The sequence below is a fragment of the Amborella trichopoda genome, chromosome 8 (genome assembly GCF_054954075.1).
Source record: "Amborella trichopoda isolate Santa Cruz 75 chromosome 8, AtrichopodaSantaCruz75HAP2 v2.0, whole genome shotgun sequence".
Taxonomy (NCBI): domain Eukaryota; kingdom Viridiplantae; phylum Streptophyta; class Magnoliopsida; order Amborellales; family Amborellaceae; genus Amborella; species Amborella trichopoda.
This window is the reverse complement of record NC_142343.1, coordinates 3,175,834-3,198,919: the sequence shown is the minus strand read 5'-3', so window position 1 is coordinate 3,198,919 and position 23,086 is coordinate 3,175,834. Positions and strand designations below refer to the sequence as shown.

Sequence of the window (23,086 nt, the reverse complement as noted above, 5' to 3'; positions counted from 1 at the left end):
CACATATATTATGCTCTTTCGAAAGCATGGTTTACTTCTACTCCCTCGGTAAGAAGACCTATTTGGGAGGATTATTTCAATTTGAAATTTCAGGAACCACTTAAGAATCATTAGAAGAGTATTCTCAAAAGAAAAACAAATTGAAAGTTGAGTTTAATTTCGAAACAGTATTTTTTCAAGGACATAAAAAGTGCAATGAAATTCTGATTGAGGTTAATATATAGGTTGAAGAGGTTATAGCCCTAAAATTGGGGTTCAAGCTAATTATAAATGAGGTTTTCCATGAAGGAATAAATGGACAATATATTTTTATGGGAGTATAATATATTTTGGCCCTAAAAATTATCGGTATTTTCAAATGAAAAAATTAGAAGTTTATTTTTAATTAATTAAAAATCAAAATTCATCTAGCACTTAACGTCAATTAACCACTCAAGCCCGGGCCCGATTCCTAATGGAAATTGGAAATCAGGGGGAAGGCGTATTTTGGAACTGGGGTATTTTAGGAATTATGAAAAATAATCAAGATATTTGGGGTGCCTGAAAAAATCGGCGCTACCGCTTTCTTAATTCAGGGAAAATACACAGAGTGGGCTAGTGCTGAGAACGCGGCAAAAGGAGGGGTGAGAGAGGAATTAAAAAGTTTTAAAATAGAAGAGAGAGAGAGAAACAAAACGTGAGAATGATGAGAGAGAGAGAGAGAGAGAGAGAGAGAGAGGGGGGACAATGAAGAAAACGAGATAAGAATGATGAGTGTGTGTGAGTGAGAGTGTGCATTTTAGAGAGAGAAAATGGCAGAATGAAGGGGGGAATGATGAGAAAGACGCAGAGAAAGCAGAGAGAGAAAGCTGATATAAAAAAGAGAAAGCAGAAAGGGAGTTTTGCTTTGATATACATAACCATAAATAAAGCATTGGATCCAGAGATCCATGACCTGTGACCTTTCCTGTCACTTCTTTTGTACCCATTTCTAACACAGGGATCAACATCCGTGAACTCTTTCAGCTTCATTTTACAGAGATGCAGGTTTCTCTCTCTCTAGATCCATGAACACTTGCAGTGACCTTTACAGTGGCTCTGGCTGAGGAACCAGCTGATCTTCTCTCTCTAAAACACATGAACACTTGCTGGAGCTTGTACAGTGGGACTGGCAAGTGTAACAGCTGATATTGTCTCTCTAGATCCAAGATAATGGGCGGCAGGTGCTCGAAATTTGCTTTTTGTTGGTGGCATTCGCACCTCAAATCAGCTGTGCTCGAGACCTCTGATATAGGTAACAAGTCAGGATTCCTAGTCTAGCTTCACTCCTCCTTTCATGCGGAGCTAGGGTTTAGTTCATCGTCATGTCATTGTTCTTACTTTAATGTAGCTCCTACTTCCAAGCTTCAAATGAAGGAGCTGAGAGTTTTTTGAGTGTACTTCTTTTTCCTGTTCTTATTTCATGGTTTCACTTCCAATTCAAGTTTAGTTGTGGAGAAACCAGGGTTTCACTTATTATCATAGTGTGTTTCTTCTTACTGTTGTGGATTTTTTTCCTTTCTTTGCAGAAAATGGTGGAAAGAATGACTCAGAATATTTGCCTAGCTTCAGTGAGTACTCATTTGAGCAGCTTAGAGCTGCAACTTCTGGTTTTTCAGCCGATAATATAGTTTCAGAGCATGGAGAGAAGGCTCCTAATATTGTTTATCGAGGAACTTTGGAGAACAATAGGCTGATCGCCATTAAAAGGTTCAATAGAATGGCATGGCCTGATTCTCGCCAATTCATGGTAAGTCTTACCTCCAATTAGTACTTTTGATAGGATTTAGGCATTACTTTCTTCCTCTCGTTGTCTTTAGATGATCCCTCAAATCTTTTGTTACCATCTGTTATTTCTGATAACTCTTTAATCCGATACTTTTGTTCTTGGATCATTCCTGGTTTTGTGGTTCCCTTGAAGACATGAAATTATTTTGGTAATTGTCTTTTTTTTTTTATTGATTACTGGTACTATTTTAGTAACTGTGTGAACTGATGTGCAGTCGATTTCGCTTTAATGGCAATATAATTTGAGATCCCTTGTTGTTCAATGTCGTGCTTCTGTGATTATCTAAATGTCTTTTCAAAAGTACTCGAAATTATATAGTTTCTATTCCATTTAACAATAAAAATTTTATATTTCAGTTAATAATAAAAAATTATAATAAATATACTTGCCTAAAAAGCTTAAACTCGAGATCTTTTTTTTCCTCTGCCCTGCTTCTTTGCTAATCTGAGAAATTATGTTTTAAATGGATAATTATTGAAAATCTAGATAGTAAAACCACCAAGGATTGTGAATTGAGAAGTTGATGCTTAACAAGGAAGAATTCCAGGTGAATCATTGCTAAAACTTAGGTTGTCATCGTAAAACCTGAGTAGAAGGTGCTTCGGTGAAAATCAGGTTGTTTTGAACTACTTGAATGTGAAATAAGGAGCGTCGGAGGGCATGCCTTGTAAAGAAATCTAGTCTTACTGCGCACTAGTTGGTGCTTTCGAACTCCTTGAAGGCTTACCACTGTGTGTTGAACCTCACTTGAAGTTGCAGTCAAATGTATGTTGAAGTTGAATCTGAATATAATTAAATTTGAATTGCTTGGTGAAGCTATTGGATGCTAAAGTTGTATATCAAACTATTATAAATTGAATATTGGAACCATTGATCCATAATTCATGGATCTGTTTTGGTGGGGTATGTTTTCCGCAACTAGTTATCCCATTGCTGAATTTCTGGCAGACGTCTTTCAACTATGTTTTTCTGGATTCACTTCTTCTAATGAAGGAATTATAGCACTTCAAAACTCCTAGTTTTATGTGCATATATTATTGAGAATAAATAGCATGTATAGAATTTTTTCAGAGTTTTTGGATGAGATTCAATGGAAGACCAATGTACGTGATCATTATCCAGTTTGTTTTATATCATGGAAAACATACCTCATAAAAGGAACTATAAAGAAAATTTTCACATGAAGTTGATGAATAATATACTTTTACACCATCTGCATATTTTATCTCCTTGTGGTTTTTTGAATTAGTAAATTTACATGCTCGTTTGACTCACTAGGTTTATAAGAATTGCAGGAGGAGGCAAGGTCTGTTGGCCAGCTTCGCAATGAAAGGTTGGCGAATCTTATTGGTTGTTGTTGTGAAGGTGACGAGAGATTGCTTGTGGCTGAGTATATGCCCAATGATACCCTCGCAAAGCACCTTTTTCATTGTGAGTTCTAAATTTATTCAAAATGATGCTTTCACTACCCAATTTATTGTGCTAATTTGGGATATGTTGATGCTTTGATGATTCAATTTCTGATGAAGAGAAGGTTAAGCTTCCTTCAAAAGGAAATGCTCTATCTTTCTCCCTTTGTAATTGTAATACTTGTAGGGTTTCACCTTTTGTTTCTGAAAAAGACCAGTCATATGAAGTACAAACCCCATTCAAAAGAAGCACAAACCTACATTGCATTTACAAAAATATTCACCTATGATAAATTGTACCCCTTTCCAATATTTTGATATGGCAAACATCCCTTCTGAATCATTTGGGTTTCTCATCGGGAATAGTGATTGCCATGGTGTTCATGATACCATTATGACATGGTTTATTGTATCCATGTCAATGAATCTCTGATAATTGTTAAGCTTATTATGTTGCCGTATTGAAAAACATTTGAACACTGTCGTGTGATTGTTTGTCATGACACACCAGTTTTGGTTTTATGCTCTTCTTGATAATTGCTGAAAAATGTTGACTACAATTGTGTTTGGGTTCTTATGTTAGTTGGCTGGCATTTGAATGATTCAGGGGAGGTGCAGCCTATGAAATGGGCAATGAGGTTGAGAGTTTCTCTTCATTTAGCACAAGCTCTGGAATATTGTAGCAGTAAAGGGAGGGCTCTATATCATGACTTAAATGCTTACAGAATCTTATTTGACCAGGTGCACTTTTCATTGTCATCATTCCATTTTTTTTATTGTTCTTGCTTTGTCTTCATAGTTTCTTATGGGGGATAAGTTTTTGACAGGATGGCAACCCTAGGCTCTCTTGCTTTGGTCTTATGAAGAACAGTAGAGATGGCAAAAGTTACAGTACAAATTTGGCTTTCACCCCCCCAGAGTACATGAGAACTGGTACACTATATTTAGAGCAGTGAATCTGAGTTCTATAAATTCTTATAATAGATGTGTATACTGAAGATTATTTACTATAAGGTCATCATTGACTAACATGTATTTTGCTGCAAAGAAATTGCTAGTGACTTATATTGAAATGAACAGTCGCTTGGTGACTTAGTATGTATAAAGCTTTGTTTTGGCAGTCATTTTTGTGCATGTGTCTGGATTGATATCATTGATAAATTGGGTCTTCATAGTTTCTTGGCAATTAAGGGACTTCCCTTTAATTGTTCTGATAATGAGGAGGCAGACCTCTATTAGTTTCCACCCTTCTCATTTTTTTGGGGCCGTAGGGGCATTTGTTTGGCCCCAAATTTTGCACACACTTTTGTACTTGGCAATGAGGGTCATAAAAGAAATTAAGAAAAACCCTAGAAGGTGGTTTTTAGAATTCAGTCGATGCACGCTCTGTTCATTTAATGGGTGGCTAGATCTGAACCTGTAAACATTCAAATCATTTTCTTTTTGTAGCAAACATTGTTCATCTTGTAATTTGATGAGGCAGTCTACAATCTCCCTAAGGCCTTAATCTAATTCCATTTTCTCTTTCCTCAAATGGAGAGAGAGAGAGAGAGAGAGAGAGAGTTTTGTTTGATGTTCTCTGGGGTTGTTGTTTTGTTTGAAAAAATTAATTTTTAAAGAATATCAGGCGAAATTCTCGGAATGAGATTTGTCAATATTGTTAAACTAATACGTTATATTTCTGATTCATGCCCTTTGAGAAACTTTAAAGTTTAAATTGATCTGACCGTTCTTCTATTTGTTTTGTCACTATTTGTGGGTTATGTTTGTTTGGAGGTAATGGTGATATGACTTGTGCCTTTTCCAAGAAAGTAGCTTTTTTTAGACCCTAGGCTGTTTGTGGTGTATGCTTGTTTCTGGATTTAATTATTCATGAGCTGGTCAATATTCTTGCACATAAGCTTAAACTTGCGGTGATTCTTTTTTTGTTTCTGTTGCCAGGAAGAGTAACAGCAGAAAGTGTAATCTACAGCTTTGGCACCCTCTTGCTTGATATTTTAAGTGGAAAACATATCCCTCCTAGCCATGTAAGTTCTGATTTTTCTTTTTTTTTTTAATTCTTTAATATGTGAAGGAAATGTGCTCTAAGTTCTGTCTTTATTTGATAGTGAGAGATATGCCAAGAATTCTTTGATTTCCATCATATTTGTGCTTTATGAACTGACTTTGGTCTGAGCCATACCTGGAGTTTCATAATCAATGGATTCACCCTATTTTATACTTAATTGTTTCCAATCTACAAGTCTTTCTTGGCTTAGTCAGGGAGTATGGTTGGTTTGTTGCTTTTGCAAAATTGAGCATTATTGGTAGACAATGGATCTGCTTCATCTGCTAACAATCAGTAATATTTTTCATTTATCAACTTAAATGTTTCAAATTTTTTGAACTTTGGTCATCAATCCCAATTGTATCAGATGAGATTATTTACCACTATGCTGATGCAAACTTGTTTTCATGCAAATAATGAAGAATCAGCAGAACAAGCCTACTTGGTCTCTACTTATTATTAAAAAACAAAAAAGAGCGGAATTAGAACTGCTACATGATCGGTTATGTCTTTAAAATGGAATTCAAGCTTGCTTCTGTTAGTTTCTCTCCCTGGTGCCAGTGTTGCTGAGTGATCCTTAGGGGATGCCTTGCAGGAGTTTGTTACTGTTTTTAGGCCCTGCTAAGAAGTGCAATTCAATAAATGTGTAGAGTGGAGGTCTTTCAATCTAGAATGTTCTTATTGTCCTTTATGGTCCTTGGCAAGGGAGCAAACTCACCTAATGTTATTAGATTGCCTCATTGAAAGATGTCTCCATTGGGAGTGTAGATTATATGGCTGGGTTTTTAGCTATTAGTAAGTGTCAGGGTCGCCTTTGACCATGTCCGTGTAGAGGCTAACATGGATGCCAATTCCTGTGAAAGACAGGCCATGAGTAGAGATATTCTGTTTCTTGGGGATGGCTATCCGCTAGTTCATTACTTGTGATATACACCCTCTAATTTTTCCTTACATCTATGCATTTATGTCTGCATGTACTGCAACTTGATATATACTCTTTTAGTGTTAAATGAAAAGTTCACTATAAAAAGCACATAGAAAGCTTCTAGTTTTATTAGTGTGATAGCAAATTGTGTTTTTAGTACTTTATCCTTCAATGAGAACTTACCATACAAAAATCCCTAAATAAGCACTAAGATGGCTCACCCGTGTTGATAATTATATTGTATTAATTTAATTTCAGTAAAATTGTGAATGTTTTTGTTCCATCAACCATTCGGATAATTACATTTAGTAAATTTCAAGCACCTGTGTTGTCTTCTTTATAAAGTTGATGAATATTTGTCCGTATCTGCAAAATTTTCCAATTTAGTGACATGCATTTTCTACACGGTACCTTTAGTTGTTTCACTCTAGGTTTCCCTTTTGTATGCACTATTTACTAGTCATGTGAAGTTATGAAGAACATTTGTTCTGTTTTTTTGCTCTGAATGTAAGGATGGCAACTTGCATATTATTTACAGGCTCTTGACCTGATACGGGGAAGAAATTTTCTGATGCTGATGGACTCTTGTCTGGAAGGCCATTTCTCAAATGATGATGGAACTGAGTTAGTTCGTTTAGCTTCACGATGTTTGCAGCATGAAGCCCGTGAGAGGCCAAATGTAAAATCACTAGTTGCTTCTCTGGCTTGCCTTCAAAAGGAAACCGAGGTAAAGAAAAAAAAACAAGAAAAGAAAGGATACTAGAACAATCATAACAAGATGTTGATTATTTTTCGCCCAGATTACCCATTAAAAAGTTTGAAGCAACAAGAAGTAGATGTGCTACATTTTCCTCAGACAGCTGTGCACCAACACCTAACTTCTCTAATATAAATTATCAGCATTTTTTTCCTTGGAAATTGCATTATTCGCCCAAGAACTCTGGGTAATGCTTAGGAAAACAAACATTTCATCTTTTAATCATCTCTTCTTAATCTGCCTACAATGAATTCTTGAAACATTTTCTGCATGTCATCGTGTTTCTTGCTTTTCCTCCCTACTTGTTGTTCAATACTTCTGTTTTTCGGTTGGACCTGTTTCTGTGAGGTGCATGTAGTCTCATCTTGGTCTGGTGTAGACAAGTCGAATCTGGCCACTAGAAATGAAACATGGTGATATTGTGTTTAGTTTTGTTGCGTATATGGACATGAGACTTTGAGCATGCTTGGTACAAGGCCATAATAGTTTTTTATTCTATATTTGCGCTGCATTTGCATGCATAAAGAAAAAGAACGTTGGAAATTTTCAGTCAATTGGGATGCTTTTATTTCCAAAGTGTTATGGTTTGATTAGAAGGTGGCATTTTCGGTTGTTGAAAAGTGTAAATTACATCATATTTGATTTTAGCCAAAAAGTGTGAAGCATTAACGCCCGTCCTTTTCACTTGTAGGTTCCATCCTATGTTTTGATGGGTTTGCCAAATGGGGTTGCATCTCCATTGCAGGCATTGTCCCTGTCTCCACTTGGAGAAGCTTGCTCAAGAGTTGATCTCACCGCCATACATGAGATATTGGACAAGGTTGGGTACAAGGATGATGAAGGAATAGCAAATGAGGTTAGAATTCTGGTTATGCTTCTTTCATTGCAGAAGTCTACTTGTCTCCTCTAACTGTGTCTTTTTTTTTGTTTTGACTTACACAAATAAGTGTCTTTTCATAAATCTGTATCCATGTTAAGCATCATATAATGGAGATTAGGAGAGAAATCTACCATCATCATTACACAATTGGAGCCTTTCTAAGCCATTTTGTTGCATCCATCGAGAGCCTCCCCAAGATTTTAATGAGAATGGCATTCAATTTCTGAATGTTGTGTTATTCCTCTTACAGTTTTTAAACAACTATATTTCTTTTGCATGCTTTGTCTCTCTAAAACAATAAGTAACCTTCAGGACTTTTTAATAGTTTAATCAACCAAAAGGTTTAATAATTGATATGAATTACATGTACACTGGGAGATGATTTTAATCATCATACCAAAATTTAGAAAAAAAAAGAAGAGATGATACCATATTTGTATGCGATTGCTGAGGAAATGGGTATATACTGTTGGGTGCAGGTGTCATGAGTGATTGGCACAAAATGTGTAATGTACTCCCAGGCTTCCTAGTGAAATTGAAGATTCATGGATACCTTTGATTTCAGATTTATGATACACTTCAGGATTCTATGGTTTGATGATAGTCTGTTTTTATTGTAGTTCATTCTGTCACGTTTGTTTTGCAGTTGTCATTTCAAATGTGGACAAACCAAATGCAGGAAACATTAAATTCTAAGAAACAAGGAGATGCTGCTTTCAGAAGCAAAGAGTTTGGAACGGCAATAGATTGCTATACCCAGGTTCAATCCTTCACTACAAAACAATCTATAGGTTCATTTTTATTTTTTGAGAGGCATGTGAATGATTGTAATTTGTTTAAATTTGTTTACCGGCTTGTTCTCATGATATACTTAATAACTAAGTTCAACTTCATTAGATTAAGTGATTTGGACTCGTGCTTTTTTGAGAATCTCAAGTGTGTGGCATTATTTATTTATCAGAGAAGATTTCGTGCTCCCACAGGAGCACGATGCATATTTTCTCTGCTTGAAAAGAGTCATGTAAAAGTTGAGTACAAATATTGTGTCTGCCTGAAAAAAATCACATCCTAGTATTGAACAGGGACAATCCAACTTTTGGGCCATCAGATCTAGGTGTTTAGGAATGCGAAATCCTTTTTCTTATTTTTTGAAAAACAGTCATTTGGTGACTCTACAATGGATCCCTAATTTTCAGATCAAGAAGGCCTGGCAACGGGCTGGGACTGGGCTGGGCTAGCGTGGCCCTGGTCCCTATAGGGCTGGCCTGGGTCCGCCTTAGCCAGCCTAGGGCGAAGAGGCCATGTGCCTAGCGCAGGCCGGGCTGGGCTGGGCATAATAAACCTAGGGTAAAAAGGGAGAAAATAAAGGGTCAGGCCACCAGCCCTATCGTGGCCCAGGTCTAGGCTCAACTGCTGCTCGGGCCACAATTTTTGGTCCAAACCATACTTATTCAGGGCTTGGCTGGGCCGGGATGCTGGGCCCATATCTAGCTGTAAGATCGAAAAAATCCTCGTAAGTGGGTCTTTTGCCCAGGGGAGCTAGTGTGCTCTTTGTGTGCATAGAACATAGTATACATGCTATATATTTATTTAGGAGTTTGTGGGATTTGCCTGCACATGTCTTAGGACATCTGCGTACTTTCTGAGCTCATGCATACCTGGGTTTGGGAGTCTAAATCATGGAGTGTTTTCTGTAAAATCATTCTATTGTGAGCTTACTATAGTAAGTCATCGCCTTAGGTGATTGATGTGGCATTTTCCAGAACTCCTTGGTTGCTTGTAACTTTTACAAAATTTTATGGTAGTCCCTAAAACTTTGGAGTACCTAAATTGTGTTTTCCAAGCACAGAAACTATATAGGTTGCCAGCCATCGGATTAGACAAAATATTATGGAAATTAGCAACAACCAAAATTTCGTTTGCACAAGATATATAGGGTGACTCTTTGTACCAGTGCTTGGATATTTTGGTGGGGATGAAATTGACCACCTGATAACCAGCATTTTCAAGATTTCAAGCATTGATTTGACGTGTGGTTTCCAGAGTTTCCAGTGTTGCTTTCTTTTTCCATTCCCTCTGTGCAAGAATTCTGAACTTGTACTACATGTGCATAGTTATGTCTTATAATGCATTATCATTCTTTCTTCCTTAGTTTACTGTAGTTTATTTGTATAAATGGCCATACTGCTCTGTGATTGTGGTTCTATTGCAGTTCATTGATGTCGGGACCATGGTTTCACCGACAATCTTTGCTCGACGCTGTCTATCGTACCTCATGAGTGACATGCCACAGGAAGCCCTAGGTGATGCCATGCAGGCCCAAGTGGTCTCTCCAGAGTGGCCCACTGCCTTCTATCTCCAAGCAGCTGCTCTCTTCAGCCTCGGTATGGACTCTGATGCACAAGATACCCTAAAGGATGGTGCAGCTCTCGAGGCCAAAAAGAACAGTAGAAACACAATTGTATAATTCTCTATTTCTTCTCTGTATTTCCTTGTGTATTCGTTTCTCAATTTTCTTCCCTTTAAAGTATTTGCAGGATGATCTTTTTTGTTTTCCTTTTTTTTTTTTTTTTCTTTTTTTTTTTCCTTTTGGCTTTTTTGGCTACTTCTGTGGTTCCCTATCATCATTTAATCCAACGGTGGTGGTTCTTCGAGGGGTGGTGAGTGATTTACTTGGCCTGTTAAGTTTATGGGTAGGATTGGGGTGTGCTTGGATTGTTGAATGATGCATTTGTGATTGAGTGATAATGTTGATTAAACTATCTGTGGGAGGAGGATTTTGGAGCTCTCTCTCTCTTTTGACGTCCAAGTCTTGCCCATCATTTTCTGTTTGTTGGCTGTGGGTTAAAAGACCAGAGGTTTCACTAATTCCGTATTTCCTCCCTATTTTCAATCGAGAGTTGGCCAGTTTATTTTCTCGGGAAGTCATGAATTTTCTATTTGAGCCGCTTTAAGAATTGTTCAAGAAATAGCATGTCTGATTCAGGGACTCCAACCTAGTTGGACTGGATCCGGGAGCTTGGTGATCTTGGGCGAAAAACCCTAGAACCACTTGTGTCATGGGAAAAATTGTTTTTCTTATTAGAACTCCCCAGTCTGATTCTGATGTCCCCCTATTTGGACCTGGGGGAAGTCGATTGTCCCTTAGCCGGCACAGATTCCTGTATTCTAGACAGGTTTGAAGTGAGTTTAGCGCTCACTCATAAAGCGGTTTTAAGTGAGCCTTTAGGAAATTTATTTGTTCCATCTATCATCAGAATGAGAGGGCAAAGGAAACCCATATCCCAACCCCAATTCAGGAGAGCCCGAATTTGGACTTTCCTGAGCTTTAGCTGGATCAATTCAATGGGAACTGAATCTGACCGGAAAAAAAAAGAGTACACTCATGCAAGGTTGATGAAGTAAACATCATCCATACACCTGCTTTCGAATGCTGCCAGTACAACACAAGTAGCATCCTTCCTACCCTCACCGACCACTGAAACCGAGGAAGAAGAGAAAAGAGAAGCTACACACTAAGCTATCTTGCTATTGGCCTGGCTACTCCCCGGAAGGCACGCAGCACCTATTAGTTAGCTCTGTTTCTTTAAAGAACTAATTGAAGGAGGACAACTTCAAGTGATACCTTCTCATGTAAAATGAAACACACTTCAGCAAGCTAAAATTTGGACCTTGTAGGGAACATAAACGTTGGTCTCTTCTTGGTGGTCTTCAAATTTAATTTTAATTGAAGAGAGGGACCTTCAAATGATAGCTTTTCATCTATAAATGGAGGTATTTTTTACGAGTCCTAGGGCACATATGTGGATGTGTCCTAGTCTATTTTTGAGAGCACATATGTGGATGTGTCCTAGTCTATTTTTGAGATGGCTTTTGGACTAGTCACATATTTTTAATATGGAGATCATTAAGATCGTTAATATGTAAAATAAATAAATCTTAAAAACTAAAAATGATATATATATTTTTAAAAAATTTGAGAAAAATATGATACTGTTAGATTTTTGTGGACCAGTACTTTACATTCATGTGTGATGCTTTGGGAGACACAAATGTGGTTATGCGTTCCCCCATGCGTAAAGCACTTCTCCATAAATGAAACATGATTAAGGAAGCTAGAATTGGTTCGTGGATGTAAGATCGTTATTGACCGCATTCGTTATTGGTGGTCTACAAATTCGGTTTGGAAATTTCAGTTATTTTTTCCATTTGTGGATATAAAGCAGCACTCATATTTTGTAAGAGAGTACAATTCTAGCCCCAAGAAAAAAAAAAAGAACTTGCGGATTGATCTTTGACGATCATCTATTTGAAAAGGAAACCGATATCAAACATTAAAAACTCATGATCATGTATTATGATAGCGGAAGGATAGTTTACTTCTACTTCCTCGATTAGATGACCTACTTGGGAGAATTTTTTCAATCTGAAATTTTAGTAACTGCTTTTAGTAATCATTAGATGATTATTCTTCAAAAAAAAAAAAAAAAAAAAAAAATTCAAATTTGAATTTTCGATCTCACTCTAAAAATTAACCTGTTTTTATTAAATCTTGAGGCATTTTTTTTTCACATACTTAGAGAGTGCAATTAGGAAATTTTTTATTGAGATTAATCTTTGTTAAAGAGGTTATATCCCCAAAATGTGGGGGTCCTAAAACTAAATCTAAGTGAGGTTTTACTTGATGGAGTAAAGGGACAGCTACTCCCGAGGGAGAAGAATGTCTTTTGGCAAACCTTATTTGTTTCAAAACTATCCATGTGGTTGAAAATCTGCCAAATTTTACACTATTTTCAAGCTTTAAACTCTATAGTCAAGCAAAAATAGATTTTTAAGTACGTAATCAGCCAGATGATACACTTGGGCGAGAATTGCGTTTTCTGGCAAGGTTGTCAAGCAATGGCCCTAAGAACTGCTCCATACAAAATCTGCAAATTCATGGATATTAAGAACCGCTCCATACAAAATCTGCAAATTCATGGATATAGAATAGGGTGCCCATACATATCTTAAAAAAGAAAGCTTTCCCATGCTGTGAATATGTAGATTTACAGCATACACGTAGGGATTCTTTGCTGTGTGGTCGAGTGGGGAGATGTATGTTCCACCAAATACCCTCCCACATTTGTTACATTCCGATGGAAGCCGCAAGATGGAAGTGCTGCTCCAATGGGGTTTAAATTTGAAATCAAATGGGGTATGTTTTTACAAGCCGCCCCTTATGTGCTAAGAGGATAGAAGGAGCGGCTTCCATATTTCACGAAAGCGGGGGCAACGGTCTCTTCCATGATGCCCAAAAGTCTTTCACATATACACCTACCTATGTGTGCATTCATCCCGTTTTATCAGGAAAAAGATTGTATACAATGAAACCATTTACCTTTACTATAAAGAGATCACAATAACTTGATTACTTATAACCATCCGATGTAAAATCTCATCTCATAACTTGAGTATGTCACAAAGTTAGAGAAAATTTTTTGATGTTTGAACTTTGTTCAGTGGAATCAATGCAACAACCCAATTTCACATGAAATGTTCACTTATGACCACTCATTACGTACTTTTCCAAAATGAGATCAGTGATTAATAGTGCAACTCCTATTAACTCTCAAACCCCTTTTTGCACATAAAATGAACGATTTCAACGAACATTTTTTAGTTTTACTGTCCTTTATTCGCTTTAGTACTAATCCACGCACATGTTCTTGGTTAGTGAACTTATTGTACGGTTTTTGTTCAATAGATAAGTAACCATGATTTGTTAAAACTATAGATTAAATTCACACATTTAATTGAAGCATCAATTCTTAGGTCAATTATTTATTGGCTTCTATGAATGGATCAGCAGTCAAATTTGACATATTTTTTACTTTGGATATTAGCCATTGATAGGTAAAATCACAAGTTAAATTCTCATTCCATCTAAACATTGATTCTCATCCGTAATGAACGGAAAGAAGAAGAGTTGCTAAAAATTAGAAAGTAATACGCCTTTTCCTGTGTGGTGGACTTTCACAAAGATCTGGGCTATTGCAAGCCGCATATTAAGAATAAACAAAAAGGGCGGAAAATAAACCGATACATGAAAACTCAAAAACGTTCACCTGGTTGTATTGGTCAGGTACGCCCAACAAAAAAAACTGAATCAGCTTTCTTTACAGTTCTTTGGGCGCCTTTTTTAATACTGAGAAACATAGAAGACATAACTACCAACGGTTTGCTCACAGTGGTGGCTTGTTTGAACCAAGCAGCTGTCCTATCAAATTGGTTACCTGAAAATGTATGCAACCGAGGTTTAGTTTGGCCCATAATGGCCTTCCCAACAAGTTGCAAAGATGGCAAAAAATCACAATGCTCACTCTCTCTCTGGGCAAATAATCACATCAATGCTCTCTCTCTCTCTGCAAAAAATCACAATGCTCTCTCTCTCTCTCTCTCTCTCTACACACGCACGAACGCACAAGAGCATAACAACATAAATTCATAAATTGTTGTGGGATCCATCTTCCTGATAGGATAACTAATAATTCATGTTCATCTTATTTACCATTCCTATATTGCTCTCTACCATACTTTGCCTTTCTAATGTTTCTCTTAACGGGAAATGAACGGCAATTTGATTTTAGACCAATTTTTCCCAGACAAAAGTACAACAGGCGAATGAGAATAAGCCCCAATCGCCAGTAACAAATAAGTACAATACCCAAATATTTGTGCGCGTAAGCACGTGCACACAGACAACGGGATGAGGGATGTGTATGTCTGAGAGCTTATGTATTTATTTGTGTAAAAATGCCTGTGGTTAAATATATATGTATAACCATAAATATGTGTGTCTACACATGTATAACTATGGATATGTGTGCACGCATGTGCATGTGAGCCTACAGGGAGAGTGCTGATGTGATAAAAGTAGGATGCACAAGAGAATCGATAGTTGGTTTATCATCACTAAGTATGCTCTCCTTAAGGTGATACTGAAGTACAAGATCAGTGACAGCCAATCACTAACAGGCATCTTCAAGGCCAAAGTGCATGGGAAATATAATTTACCCATTTGTGCCTATCTTGGACATATGACACTATTGTCATAAGATATTTCTGATATACAAGATCCTGCTTGATTGAGCCCTAAATGGGAACTGTGCTATTTTTCTACCTTGCTTGTGCGGTAACATTTTCTTAACACGTTTGTTTTCATACCATTTTGAGAATCAGGTTTTGATAAAAACGCAGCCAGACAGTGGCTAAAAAATAACAGGAGGAAGAAAGAAAAAAGAAAGAAAAAGAACAAAACTTGTTTTTCCTGTAATCTAGAATTGTTGTAAGATAGATATCATTCAGGCGACCATACAAACAGGCCCAAAGACTACAGCATAGGGAGATATTTCATTATAGATTTTAAGGAAATTACATAGCACGCCCTCCACCAAAATAAGGTGCCAAATACACCTCACACCTAAGCGACATGAAACATCCAACACCTTTCTAATGTGATCCAGCAGACGCATATCAAAAGAATGTTAAATGCAGGACTTTTAGGAAAGTTGGGGGCCACCAGTAGCTTTCTTAGGTGAGGTATTTCTTGGGGGCCACCAGTAGCTGTCTTAGGTGAGGTATTTTTTTGACACTTCATTTTTTACACTTTTTATTTTCTATTTAGTAATTATTATTATTAGAGAAGAAGTGTATGGATCTAGACCATATTAAATGTATTAAGGTAAGAATCAAAGGGTCTTGAAGAAGGATGAAGAGGTCAATGAAAGATGGAGAGCTTATTTTAAAAAGTTATTTAAGGTGGAGAGCTTATTTAAAAAAATTATTAAATAACGAACATAATGGGAAAAATTGTAGAAGGAATTGTTGGAATAAATGAGGGCGGAGGTCGTAGATACATTCGTAGGACTAGGATATCAGAAGTGAAAAAAAGCTTTGAAGAGGACGGCGATAAGAAATACTTTAGGACCAGATGATATTCCGATAGAAGTTTGGAAGTGCATGGAGGAGATTTGCATTGATTGGCTGACCAAGCTGTTCAACAAGTTGTTGAGAACAAAGAAAATGTCAGACGAATGGAAAAAAAGTATTGTGGTACCCATTTACAAGAACAAAGGAGATATACAGAATTTATAAATTATCGAGGGATCAAACTTATGAGCCACACTATAAAGCTATGGGAGAGAGTAATTGAAAAACAACTAAAGCATGAAACGAATGTATCAGAAAACCAATTCAGTTTTATGTAGGGAGGTCAACAATTGAGGCTATTTTCCTACTTAACCAACTGATTGAGCAGTTTAGGGCGACGGAAAAATACTTCCACATCTTTATTGATATAGAGAAAGCTTATTATATAGTAGCTCGAGATTGAATTTGGTGGGTGTTAAAAAAAAAAAAAGTCTCTAAATACTATATCGACTTGGTGAAATAGATATATGAGGGAGCGCTAACTAGTATGTGAACAACTAGTAGAGACACAAGTGACTTTTCAGTGACAATAGATTTATATCAGAGGTCAGTGTTGAGCCCATACTTCTTTGTGACGACTTAACTAGGCACTTACAAGATGAGTTAACATGTGTATGTTGTTCGCGTACGACATAGTTTTTGATCAATGAGACCCAAACCGGCATCAACACAAAGTTAGAACTTTGGAGGGATGCTCTAGAATTTAAAAATTAGCAGGACTAAGGGTATATGGAATGTAAGTTTTAATTATAATAAGAGTAGAGACAAGAAAGTAGTTAATATTGACGATCAAAAAATACTAAGAAAAACGCACTTTTGATATCTTGGGTTGATAGTCTAGGAAAATAGAGAGATTGAGGAAGACGTCGCACATAGAATTAAAGTTGGTTATGTGAATTGAAGATATGCAACTGGAGTTTTATGTGATTGGCACATACAAATGAAGCTCAAAGGGAAGTTCTGTTGGACAACTGTGAGACCAGTTTTGCTTTATGAGACAGAATGTTGGGCTGTCAAGAAACAACACAACAATAGGATAAATGCAGCTGAGATGAGGATGTTGGAGTCAATGAGTGGTAAGACAAGAAGGGATAGGATTCAAAATGAATACATTCATGATAACTTAGGCATGACTCCAATAGGCACTATGATGAGAGAAAATAGACTGAGGTGGGCTGACCCCATATAGCGCAAACATAGTACAACACCTGTTAGGAGGTGCGAGTTGGTTCTAGTGGAGGCTTACAAAAGGGCATGAGGTAGGCCCAAAAGGGCATAGTTAAAAGTAATGAAAAAGAAATAGGGACTTATGGCCTCGTTGAGGGTATGACTTTGATTGAGCAGAATAGCGGACTAGAATTCGTGTAGCCTACCCCAAATAGTTCGGAAAAGACTCTGATGATGATTATTATTGTTGGCGGTGTGGGGAAAGAGTGTGGGGCAGTGCAATGTAAATTTCCCTTGATTTTATTCATACTTGATTCTCCAACAAATTTTTTTTTGATTTTCACAAACATTGACAACCAGTAAATATTGAAGCTAATCTGCAGCTAATAGAAGTCAAATGATATTAATTTGAGTAATTCCTTCAGCTAGAAGGCAGCTAAATGTTCTTTTAGCTATTTGATTATGAGTATTTACTCCAGCCAAAAGATTGATATAAGACAAGGCTTACAAGCAAACTGAAAATACACAATACCTGCCAATACTTTGAGACACATCGGTCAATGCAACTATTCTCACCCATATTCAGCTCAGAGTCCTTGTACCTGAGAAAGAAAACCATCACAGGTTTTTTATACAATTTTATTCATAAGATTGCTTCAATCATTCTAACAACCATGATGTCATGCAGATGGAAACTCAACTCGGCATGCCGAAATGGCAGTAATGCCTATAAAATATAAAATGGCGTAACACATTAAGCCAAATGCTTGAATTGTATAATAGATATAAAGAAGAAAGATTCTTCAAAACAGAAATAACCATATAACCATACCTCTTCTCAATACATTTGTGGAAACAAGTCTGGGTAAGCCTGCAGTGACCAAGAAAAGAAGATCAGATCATCAGACCTATAAAAGTTCTTTTCGTGGTGGAACAACATTCCTCAGCATGTTAGCAAAAAAAGATAATAATAATAACTGATTCCGACACCGATAGTACTTAAAATGGATGTAATCAAAAATAAAATTGATCCTAGATGAAGTACGGCTGTCACGCCTGTTGTAGGCAAGGAATGAAATGTAACAAATACAAACGAAGCATAAGAATTTCAGGATCCCTCACTATGTGTTTTCTCCCATCTAGTGGAAGTGCTTGTCTATGATTTCAACATAACAAATACGAACAAGTTGTATAGTGTAATTCGTTTTTATCTTTTGGAAATTGATCAAAAGGTGAACCAAATATGATTTGAAAAGTTTCAGATCAAATAAAAACCCCCCTAACTATGTGTGAAGCCTATGGGACCCGATGTACAATTTGATCCTGTGGGTAAACATCACATAGGAACCATTAGAACATAAATACAAACAGTACGGAAAAAAGAACTATCAGATTATTTATATATAACAATTATGAAGTGGCCTTAATAATCAATGAAACAAGCAAGGGGAACAACAGCGTGATTGCCATTTACCAATCAAAAAAAGAAAAACAAGGGGATTGCAATTTGTGCCCATGTATTTGCCATATGCCCATATGCACCCAGTATGTATGTGGAATTCTAGCGAGCACATCTCACAAATGTTTTGGGTGGGATTAGCAAAAACATGGTTCAGATGGGGATCCCCCCAAAAGAATCTCATCAGTAAAACGGAAATAGCCATTGATGTAACAAGGTATTTATCAAATAATGTCACATATTTTGCAGACGAAACCAAAACAACATTCTACAGTATATTCAAGTCAAGCAGTGAAATAATGGGATTGAGATTTAGGAAAACACCAATTTTAGAAGTTAACAAATTAACTTATTCAAACATATAATAAGGTAATAGGTCAGTAGTCCAGTTTACTTTAAATTTTGAAAATATCAGAATTTAAGTTAAGCTATGGTATGTATAGAAATTCCATGTGTAGGGGGAACTTCACTTTGAAAAAAAGGTAATTCTGGACATTGCCTGGAAAATAATACTCTATGATGGGCATAGTAGCCAGTGGAGAAACTAATTAAGTTATTAACGTTCTATGAGTAGAAGTTTTCCAAACTTCTGTAAGAGTGGTGGATTGCATTGATCCCATTAGCATTTCACATCAAATTCAGACCCAATGCAGACACAGTAAACAGATGTTCAATGAGCATTATGTAAGACGGTTACATGAGAGGAACATCCAAGCCTGTTCAGATGCTCTCAATTTCACATTTTTTGTAAATTTGTACCTGAATCTCATGTAAGGTGTTGCATCAGCCCAAAAATGCACTATAAAAGTAAGAAAAGTGATAAAAGAAGATAAGTATTGTAAAAGGTATGAAAGGTGTTCATGGCCTCCAAGTAACAAAAACAGAAGATAAAAACAAAATCCCCCCAAAACATCCAAAATAATACATTATTTTCTTTCAGAAAATACACATGATCAGAAACATGAACATACTACACACACGGATTGCTCTCTCTCTCTCTCTCTCTCTCTCAAAAGATACACATGATCACAAACATGAACACACTACACAAACAGATCTCTCTCCTTCCCTCCCTAAATAAATGATGAAAAATTCCAGTATATATAACCTTTCATTATATAGCTATGGTGGTAAAGACTTCCAATGATGTGGAACATATAATACTACAAGGGATGTCAATGCTAACGAATAAAAAAAATCTCCAACGCATTAGCAGAACACCCATAATAAAGATAGCCTACCGGTTGAACAGATCTACCCTGTATTCCATTTCCTTCTCTGCCATTCCAAAAATCTGGACACAAACACATTATTTATTGGCCGGTGATTCGTAAGCAAAAGACATTGGCAGTACATGCAAGCATATACTGTTAAGTTAAAAACGTCATCATAAGTCTCCAAATAATCATGATCTAACATCTTCACATTACTAAATAATAGTACATCTTTGAAGCGAGAGTCGATCAGAGACACTAAAAATAATGTTAATAATATTATTCTTAATAATAACAACAACAATAACAACGATATTTATAAGTTATTCCTGAAACATTTTTGGATATTCCAATATAAATATCCAGTATTTTAAAAATTTTGCCATTTCTATCAAGTTTTCAATAAATTTCTCATATTTTTAAAATATCACGTAATGCCAGCATGTGCTTCTCTTCACTTTGGTTTGGAGGCCCAAACCAAAGACTTCGGTCGATAGGGCCAAAGTAAAGCCAAATTTTTTTATGTTTGGGTATAACCAAAGTGAAGTGAATCCGACAATGCTGCACTAAGTCCTAGTCAATATCACGACACAAATTTTTTTTTATTCTGGTCTATTCTGTTTGGGCAACACAGTTCCATCCATCACTAAGGGGCCAGCATGAGAATGCCCCCAGCAAGATTGAAACATTCACAAATATAATATAATCCAGTGGAATATGTTAATTCTGATCGGTTGGCACTGGCCAATGAAATGAAGAGATGGAGATGAAGAGAGAGAGGGTTAGACCTACCAGAGAAGGAGAGAACCTCAACGGTGGATTCAACCATCTCCCCATCGCTGGTCATCATTTCATGCCATAGCACATAAAATCTACTGATTTCCCAATGACTTTCAACTTGTCCTATAGGGCACACACACTATAGGGCTGGTAAGGGAGGAGCCACAAGCATTACTGGAAGAAGCCTCTGAACTTCTGCTTGTATTTTTGCTGAGTTTATGTCATTTCCGAATCTTCTCTTTTTTGGAAATCTCACTCCAAGTTACACTCTACCTTTCTACCTCTTTCCCTCTCTCTAATTCTTTCTCTCCCACCATCTATAACTCCTATCCTTCTCTCTCTTACCCCTCTTTATCTCTCGTTATCTTTAAACCATCGCTCTCTACTCCACACCTCTCTTTTCCTCTCTATCTCTAACTCATTCTCCCAACCTATCTCACTCTCTCTAACTTTCTCTCTAATCAATTTATCTCATTGGCTTATTCTCTGTTTAACTTCCCCACTCTCCTCTATCTATACCCCCAAACTTTCTCTTTCTCTTCGTTTAATTACCTCGAATTTACTCTCTCGTATTCTCCCTGCCACTCCTTTTCCCTACTTTTTCATTCTATCTCGTCTTCTTTTTAAGAGCTGCCTATCTTTCTGCAGGTTTTTTATTCTTCTTTCTCTAGCTGACTACACCAAAGACTATCACAAGGTGTTGAGTTCCCGGTTTTGTGGATAGCCTTCATCATTTTTTTATTTCTTTTTTGTTTCCAGAATAAACATTTGCCATGTAGAGCACCCGACTTGTGGGATGCCATCCTCAATTCTTATGAGAAATTTTGTAATTATTTAGTATGCCATCCTCAATGTTCAAAATAAGAACTTGTCCTATAGGTTAGAAATAGATGTCCTTTCCTCCTAAGCATCATATCAGAAACAGTAGTCTGGTTTTGATCTTCTGTAATCCATCTAGTAGTCGTTTTATACTTTTACCTTTGATTGAAATAATTTTGAGTATTAGAAAAGATGGCAAGTAGAGAAGCGTTTGAGAGATCAAGGAGATCACATAATAGTCCTGAAGTTTTGACATGTACTTTGCAAGGTTTAAGCCTCACAAGCACTGTACAAATTTAATACAAGTCAAGAGGAGCAAAACTGCCCAAAACCAAGATAAATAAAGCACATCATCAAAGAGAATAGCATACTGGTTGGGGTTCACAAGACTATATGGAACTGTTATCTTGAGATCCGTTCTGCCATGAAGGTCATCTCTAAAAGACCCACGTGCTACAATGTTAAAGATACCACTTAAAGATCCAGCCTGAAATTTCGTGCTCATTGCTAAACAATGGTTTAAAATTGCCACTTATCACCATTTTATATTTTGTAATGTGGCTTTATAGCAATCCTCAACATACTAACTAGAATTCAAAAAGAAAAGCAAAAGGGCTCTATGTTTATGCCTATAGCTCCAAAGTACACTGAATGGGATCTCCATAGATTTAATTTATCATCAATAACTTTCGATGCATTTCATCTACAACTGAGTAATCATTTAGGTGTTAACGACAATTCATTATTCGACAAAAAGAACAAAATTAAGACTGAGGAATGTAAATAGACAGGCAAACCTGTTCCTTCTCCAATGCAGTGGGATTAGTCGACATTGCAAGATTTCAGCTGCAAAAAGGAGAATACAACTAAATCATCGCAAAGCTTCGAACAGTCAAGCTTAAATTTCAACGTATCAAGAGACCTCAAAGGAAGATACAAATAATATGAATAGAATAACAGTCAACATAATAATCATCTCCACCATTCAACGAACAAAAAGGTTCCAACTTGGCCCTCTATCATGGACAAAAATCAGTATGATAAATAGCATAATCTCGTAATAGTAAGCTTCAAAAGAAAATATCCTGAATATTAATTAGAGCACCCATCCAACTATCCCTAAATCAAAATATCCCTAATACTATGAACTCAAATCATTCAAAACACACACAAAAAAAAAAAAAAAAAAAAACAAACAAAACAAAACAAACAAAACAAAACAAAAAACAAAAACAAAAAAAAAAAACGGAAAATTCTTGTTTGGAAGAAATGGCAATGACTTTTAGAAAGAGAGAGTAAAAAAACAATGTAAAAACTCACGAAAAAGCATTTTTCATGTGCAAAAGCCTATGAAAAACCACCCCAACATAATGGATATTAAGACTCAAGGCACATTACAAGATTTCTTGCAAAAACCCACAAAAAAAATCCGAATTTTTTCCTTTTTTTTCGACAATAAATCAAACAACAAAAATAGTGATTGAATATGCTTACTTGGGTTTCGAACAGAGGCGGATTGATGGGCTTATTCGTCGTGGAAAGTTGCCGGAAAAAAGCGCTAGGTATTGTGGAGTATAGGTAGAGCGCAAATGAGCTCGGTCCCTCTCTCTCTCTCTCTAAAATTACGTTTTCTAAAAGCCCTAATCTTCCCTGTCTATAATTGACAGAAGTACCCCTGAACGATTTACGCAGGACCAAATGAGAAAAAAACAAGAAGGTATTTTCATGAAAAAGTTTATATATTGCTGAGGCTCTAAACAATCAAATTAGAGCCAACATCAAAAATCCCTAGAAGAGGTTATTTTGGTGTCCAAATATCTTCAAATTGACATCTAGATGCATGGGTATAAC

The 23,086-nt window shown here is 36.5% G+C and overlaps 2 protein-coding genes across 2 annotated transcripts; one reads left to right on the top strand and one right to left on the bottom strand.

The window, feature by feature from the left end:
• The first annotated feature begins 676 nt into the window (after positions 1-676).
• Positions 677-10,479, top strand: LOC18437769 (serine/threonine-protein kinase BSK5). The gene is made up of 10 exons (XM_006847968.4): positions 677-1,273; positions 1,548-1,768; positions 3,103-3,238; positions 3,824-3,957; positions 4,044-4,149; positions 5,158-5,243; positions 6,727-6,915; positions 7,637-7,801; positions 8,472-8,585; positions 10,038-10,479. Exons 1-10 carry the CDS (start codon positions 1,192-1,194, stop codon positions 10,290-10,292), a joined length of 1,488 nt encoding a protein of 495 aa, XP_006848031.1. The 5' UTR covers positions 677-1,191; the 3' UTR covers positions 10,293-10,479.
• A 3,234-nt stretch (positions 10,480-13,713) lies between these two features.
• TIM10 (Tim10/DDP family zinc finger protein) lies at positions 13,714-22,842 on the bottom strand. Its single transcript, XM_011626393.3, has 6 exons — positions 22,730-22,842; positions 22,033-22,081; positions 19,664-19,716; positions 17,796-17,834; positions 17,496-17,565; positions 13,714-14,100 (listed from the first exon to the last, which is right to left on the bottom strand). The coding sequence occupies exons 2-6, from the start codon at positions 22,066-22,068 to the stop codon at positions 14,050-14,052; spliced, it is 249 nt and encodes an 82-aa protein (XP_011624695.1). The 5' UTR covers positions 22,069-22,081; positions 22,730-22,842; the 3' UTR covers positions 13,714-14,049.
• Between the last annotated feature and the right edge of the window lie 244 nt (positions 22,843-23,086).

Coding starts and splice junctions, on each gene's coding strand:
- LOC18437769 (XM_006847968.4), top strand. CDS start 1,192: ATGGGCGGCAGGTGCTCGAAATTTGCTTTTTGTTGGTGGCATTCGCAC. Junction 1,769..3,102: donor CTGATTCTCGCCAATTCATG/GTAAGTCTTACC, acceptor TAAGAATTGCAG/GAGGAGGCAAGGTCTGTTGG. Junction 5,244..6,726: donor AACATATCCCTCCTAGCCAT/GTAAGTTCTGAT, acceptor TATTATTTACAG/GCTCTTGACCTGATACGGGG.
- TIM10 (XM_011626393.3), bottom strand. CDS start 22,068: ATGTCGACTAATCCCACTGCATTGGAGAAGGAACAG. Junction 17,566..17,795: donor CACAAATGTATTGAGAAGAG/GTATGGTTATAT, acceptor TTTCTTTCTCAG/GTACAAGGACTCTGAGCTGA. Junction 14,101..17,495: donor GTGTCTCAAAGTATTGGCAG/GTATTGTGTATT, acceptor ATACATTTTCAG/GTAACCAATTTGATAGGACA.